General features: G+C 52.0%; 1 protein-coding gene across 1 annotated transcript in view; it reads right to left on the bottom strand.

Annotated features, from left to right (window-relative positions):
• Positions 1-1882: 1882 nt before the first annotated feature.
• SPARC (secreted protein acidic and cysteine rich) overlaps positions 1883-6000 on the bottom strand; it is a 23817-nt gene continuing 19699 nt past the window's right edge. The window contains exons 8-10 of the mRNA XM_049647959.1: positions 5773-5921; positions 3535-3683; positions 1883-3069 (exon numbers count right to left, since the gene is read on the bottom strand). Coding sequence (XP_049503916.1) covers positions 3041-3069; positions 3535-3683; positions 5773-5921 — 327 coding nt within the window. The 3' untranslated portion in view covers positions 1883-3040. The remainder of the gene's footprint in view (positions 3070-3534; positions 3684-5772; positions 5922-6000) is intronic.

Raw genomic sequence — 6000 nt, 5'->3', positions numbered from 1 at the left:
TCTGGTTTAAAACCCTCCAATGACTTCCCATTGCACAAAAAATAAAATCCAAACTCTGCACCATCACTTACGAGACCACATGGTCTGGCCTCTCTGACCACTTTTTTTTTTTTTAATTTTTTTTAAAATTTACATCCAAATTAGTTAGCATATAGTGCAACAATGATTTCAAGAGTAGATTCCTTAGTGCCCCTTACCCATTTAGCCCATCCCTCCTCCCACGCCCCCTCCAGTAACCCTCTGTTTGTTCTCCATATTTATGAGTCTCTTATGCTTTGTCCCCCTCCCTGTTTTTGTTTTATTTTTGTTTCCCTTCCCTTACGTTCATCTGTTTGGTCTCTTAAAGTCCTGATGCGTGAAGTCATATGATTTTTGTCTTTCTCTGACTAATTTCACTTAGCATAATAGCCTCCAGTTCCATCCACATAGTTGCACATGGCAAGATTTCCTTCTTTTTGACTGCCGAGTAATGCTCCATTGTAGATATAGACCACATCTTCTTTATCCATTCATCCATCGATGGACATTTGGGCTCTTTCCATACTTGGGCTATTGTTGATAGTGCTGCTATAAACATGGGGGTGCACGTGTCCCTTCGAAACAGCTCACCTGTGTCCCGTGGATAAATGCCTAGTAGGGCAATTGCTGGGTCGTAGCGTAGTTCTACATTTAGTTTTTTGAGGAACCTCCACACTGTTTTCCAGAGTGGCTGCACCAGCTTGCGTTCCCAGGGCCTCTGCCCTCTTCTTCAGCTTAGTCCAGTATGGCTTACCCCTCATTTTGTGCACCAGCCATGCCAGCTTGGGACTCGTCATGCCCCCCATTTACCTCAAGGCCTTTGCACATGCTGTTCCCTCTGCCTGGAATGCTCTTTTCCTGCCGTCTCCCTGCTCTCTCCCTACTCCACACACTCACTCCCTTCTTTTCCTTTGTGACTCAGCTCAAATTTTCTCAAGGAAGCCATGGAACAGCCCGGTCCAATAGACCTTTCTGCAATGACAAAAATTGCTCTAGATCTACCCTGTTCACTCGGTAACCACAACTCACATGTGGCTAACAAGCACTTGAAAAGTGTCTGATGTGCCTAAGGAACTGAAGTTTTAATCTTAGTTAATTTAAGCTTCAATATAAATGGCCATGCATGATGGGTAGTGGCCACCCTGTGGGACTGTGCAGCTCTAGAATAATGCTTTGCCCATCCCCCCCCCCTTTGCACGTACTCATGGTTTCTCTTACTCTTCCTTTACTGCACTTTTCATTCTTCTCGTAATTTATATTTGGTCCTGCAGTTGTTTAATCTATTAGGCTATACATTCTAGAACGAATGCTTTGTCTGCTTTGCCACAATTGAGTCTCCATCACCGGGCATGGGACCTGGTGCGTAGTCGGTATATCATAAACGTTTGTTGACTGAATGAATGAGCGGATAGACAGATGGACGGACGGATGGATGGATGGATGTTGGAAGGAGATAGTTGCTTAGCCTGGTGTTTCTGATTATGAAGTGCAGTAATGAAAAAGGGTCAGCACACAGGTCATAAAATTAAAAGTAAGCTAAATTTGTGCATATAGGAATCATACATTCCCTGTGTACAAATATACCCCCTGAGTATAAATAAGCCTGTGTGGCCTGCTTCAGATTCTGTGTCCCCCCCCCCCCTCCACCCCACCCCTGCTTGTGCCCTGTCTCTCTCTTTCAAAAATGAGTAAACATAAAAAAAAAGTTAAAAAAAAAAAAAAAGCCCATGTGTACCAAAGCCTAGCAGTGTCTTTGCAAAGGTCGGCAATTGCACAGTTGTGTGTAGACACGTCCGCCCATGGGTCTGCGTATCAGGGTAATGAGGTGTCTAAGACTGAGACACATGCAAAATCACTCAGGAAGGCAGTTTCTAAGTCGTTACTTTTTATTTTGAAAGATTTGTCAAACTCCCCACATCATGGCGAGGGTTTGCAAGATTAATGAGAAGCAGCTTTTTCATGAAATGCTTGGAGGTGAACGAGTTCTCAGCCTGTGAGATCCGACCATCCCATTGACTTTGAAGTTACTCTTGACTGATAGAAGGAAAAAAGTGGGGAGAGGGAGAAAAGGAGGGACGTGCTAGAAACCGAGGGAAAGACCTCTTGTGACTGCTATCTAAATGTGGAAAAAAAAAAAAATTCACCAACCACACTTCTATTTTACAACTTTCTACACCTCGCTCTAGACCTTGGCCTTCCTGGTCGAAAGCACCTCCCAGTCCTGCATTTCCCAAAGACATCTAGGAGGGGAGAAGCCCTGCACGGTGTGGTGACCCACCCCCGCAGGGCCCTGGCGGATTCCAGAGAGCTGATGGTCCACCCCGGCTCCCAAAAGTTTGGACAAACAGCCTAACGTGAAAAGAAACGGCACCGAAAGATGAGGGAGACTTGGTGCGGAACTGGCGTATGCGAGAGTTAACATACTTTCCTAACACAGACTCGGGTCCTTTCTCCCAGCAACAGCCTTGCCACCTGCGGTTCTGGCTGGCGGGTTCCGCACGGCTTTCTCCCACTAGGCCTCCAGTCCCAGAAACATCCTTGCCAGCATCACGTGCCTGTTACTTCCCTTTCCCACCTTCAGGCCATGAGGGGAAGAGCCCCCCCTGGCAGCCAATACCCTGAAATAAAATGAACACAAAGACTACCTTGGTGAGCATTAGTTTCAAACAGAAGAGGAGAGAAAATCTGAAGACGCAATGTGTGTTGAAGGCAGGCTTGAGCAGATCAAAGTTCCCACCCACACGCCACTAAGACAACGGGGGACACCGCAAGGGGCGAGAGCAAAATGGGGCCGTTAGTGGGCGAGCAAGAGGCAGTGAGAGCAGAGTTACACCTAAGAATGTCATGACTTGGGTTACAATTTCCATTTTTAGCACCGTTAATGTATTCATGTGAATCTATATTAGCACCTTGTCCCCAGGCAGAACAACAAACCATCCAAACATTTTAAACTTTGGGGGAAACAGGAAGGGGAAGATCAAAGAGGGAGGATCCGGAACTGCGGAAGGAGGCAGGCGTGGATTTAGATCACCAGATCCTTGTCAATATCCTCTGCAAAGCAAGACGAGAGAACAGAGTTAGAGCGTGAGGCCCTGTGCGGGTGAAGACGGGCTTCCTGAGGAGTCGGTGGGTCCCCCCCCATCCGCAGGCCAGGGGTCAGATGACCAGCCCAGGGTCACCCAGGAACGTGGCGACTGATAACCTTGGTCTCCCTGCCCCTGTTCCTGTCACTGACACACACTGCCAAATTACACTTCCTGTCTCCTGTCTACGTGCCTGCCAGTTCCCAAAATAGGGCTAGGCACAGACTGAGTGCTACGCTTGAGGAAAGGAATGATAAAGACGGCCAGATGGACAAGAAGCCACCTGAGAGAGCAAGGCCCGCCCAGACAGGGAGAGCAGACAGGAGTTAACTAGGCCCAGAGAGCAGAGCTGGGTAGAGAGGATGGACCCGCAGATGACAGAGAGCAGAGGGGAGGTGGGGAGAGGATGGGGCCCCTTTGCTCAGACACTCACGCTCCTTGATGCCGAAGCAGCCGGCCCACTCATCCAGGGCGATGTACTTGTCATTGTCCAGGTCGCAGGTCTCAAAAAAGCGGGTGGTGCAGTGCTCCATGGGGATGAGGGGTGCGCGCAGTGGGGCCAGCTCCGTGTGGGACAGGTACCTGTGGGCAGGAGACGGGGAGGGCCTGAGGTGTCGGAAAGCCCCACGCTCCAGGAGAGACAGGAGAGCGAGGCTGCCCCACAGGGCCGAAGGAAGGGGTGTGCGAGCGGAGCAGGAAGCCAGCATCCTGGTCTACCCCCTCGCTCTGCCGCTGACCTGCTGTGGGACTGAGAGCAGGCAATGCCTTGCTCTGAGCCTCGGTTTCCCCTCCATCAAAGGGGGGAGAGTTGACCGTAACGGCTAAGGGCCCTTCCGGTTCTGAGATCCCATGGGTTCATAACAAGGGCCTCTTGGTGCATTTGTTTCCTTATTGGCTGAGGATTGGGGCGCAAACACTTAAAGTGAAAATCTTCTGCTATTGGTAGATGAAAATCTGATATGAAACAACCGTGCGTGTTTCCAGGGACACACATGTCTATAGCGACAAATGCCCAGAAAAAAGTCTAAAAAGGAACACACTAAATGGTGACGGTGCTGCCTTCTGGGGAGAAGTGGGACGGGGCTGGGATTGGCAGGACGGTCAGAAGGACTCTGACCTCCACAAGAGCTTTCACTTTCTGTACCTGGTAACGTGCGAGAGGGAGGCCTCCTGGCTTCTCTCCCGCTGTCCATTCCCTTTCCTCCAGACGGCCTGGCCTCCAGAGCACACATATGAATTTTTTCCTTATTCTCCAGAGCCCTCAACCAGTTGTCCGCAAAACACTCTTCCCCAAGGGGCCGCACCGTGACCCCAATTTTCTCTCTAACCCCCAGACTCCCTCACGCCACCCAACTCATGGAAGGAATCACACAATGTTTCAACTGGAAGGAACATCCTCTCCCCTTCTGTTGTATATCGGTGGGAAAACTGAGGCCCAAAGAGGGGCAGGAACTCAGGCAAGGTCACCATGCAGCTCTGGGACAAGAAGAGCGGGGGCACGGACCCCCTGGCCCAGGCTGGAGCACTTTCCCAGACGTACAGTCCTGCGGCCCCATCCGGAAGCCTCTCTCCCGGTGCTTTCATTGTGGTGGGATCCAGCGGCTCAGTCTGAGCTTCAGATGTCCCCCCTGACTTCCCCTTTCCCCTCCACAGTGAGTGACTCAGTTGAATCCCAGCCATGGAAAAAGCCTGGGAGAGAAGCAGCAAGGAGGTTCCCAGAGCTCAGGAGACCCCCCCCACTTGGGGACTGTGGCCAGGGTGGGTGGGCTCCAGGCACAGACGAGGGGTGAGCGTCCCAGAGAGGACCATCCCTGGGCCCGGTGTCCTCCCCCCAGGCATGCGAACGAGGTGGCCTTCCATTCCGGGCTCCCCCGAGAACACACAGCAAGAGGAGGCCACAAAGCTGTGGTGAGGGTCGTGACAACCACTATCCGGCCTCACGTGCAGCCGGCCACCCACTTACACCTTCTGGGGTCCTTTTTACTGTTGTCCTTCGATTGTGAGAAGCAGGTTGTCACCCAGAGCGTGAGCTTCATGGGGGCAAGGACCACATCAGCTCTGATCACGGTTAAACCCCTGCCTGAACAGGGCTGAGCACATAATAGTTGCTCAGTGAGTGTTGGGTCACGGACAGCTGCGTGCCTGTTCTGCCGTGTGGTTGCACGGCACGTCAAAACCCATCTGGACGACAGGGAAGAGCAATTCAACAAGGGCTTGCGGTGTGGATGGGATTTGTTCTGTGGAGTTTTTTTTAAGAAGTCCCAGGTTCAGTTTGCCCTCCCGGGGCTGCTGGGTCTCAGGTCTTTTGCTGAAGGACTGTGAGCACACAGGCCAGCCCACCTCCGCCCCACTACCCCACGGAGTCTGAGCTCCTTTCCAGCTCACTCTCCCTCAACAAGTGGATACCCAAGACCGGTGCGCACAGGGGTGAGGAGGGATTTTTCAATTCCAGCTGACTTCTACTTCTTCTGGCATGAACGTGTATTATGGCTTCCTTCCTGCTCGGCCCCTACACAAACTGTGGGACTCCAGGACTGCACGCAGCAGTCTGCAGAGTTTTCTGGCCATACCCAGTGCACCTCCCAGCCCTGACCCACGACTCTGCGTCCTCCAGCACCTCTGCACTCCAGCCAGAGTGGCGCCCTGTGACCCTGAGGGCCTGAGGCCTTACCCATCAATGGGGTGCTGGTCCAGCTGGCCAAACTGCCAGTGCACGGGGAAGATGTACATGTTGTAGTTCTTCTCGAAGTCCCGGGCCAGCAGCTCCACGGGGTGGTCTCCAGCCTCCAGGCGCTTCTCGTTCTCATGGATCTTCTTCACCTGTGAGAGCAGATGCTGTGTGACAAAAGGTCCAGGGGAGACCGTCCAGGCCAGGGAGGGCCCCTCCTCTTCCGACAGT

Source organism: Panthera uncia (assembly GCF_023721935.1).
Source record: "Panthera uncia isolate 11264 chromosome A1 unlocalized genomic scaffold, Puncia_PCG_1.0 HiC_scaffold_17, whole genome shotgun sequence".
In the NCBI taxonomy this organism is placed as follows: domain Eukaryota; kingdom Metazoa; phylum Chordata; class Mammalia; order Carnivora; family Felidae; genus Panthera; species Panthera uncia.
This window is presented reverse-complemented; position numbering and strand designations above follow the sequence as displayed.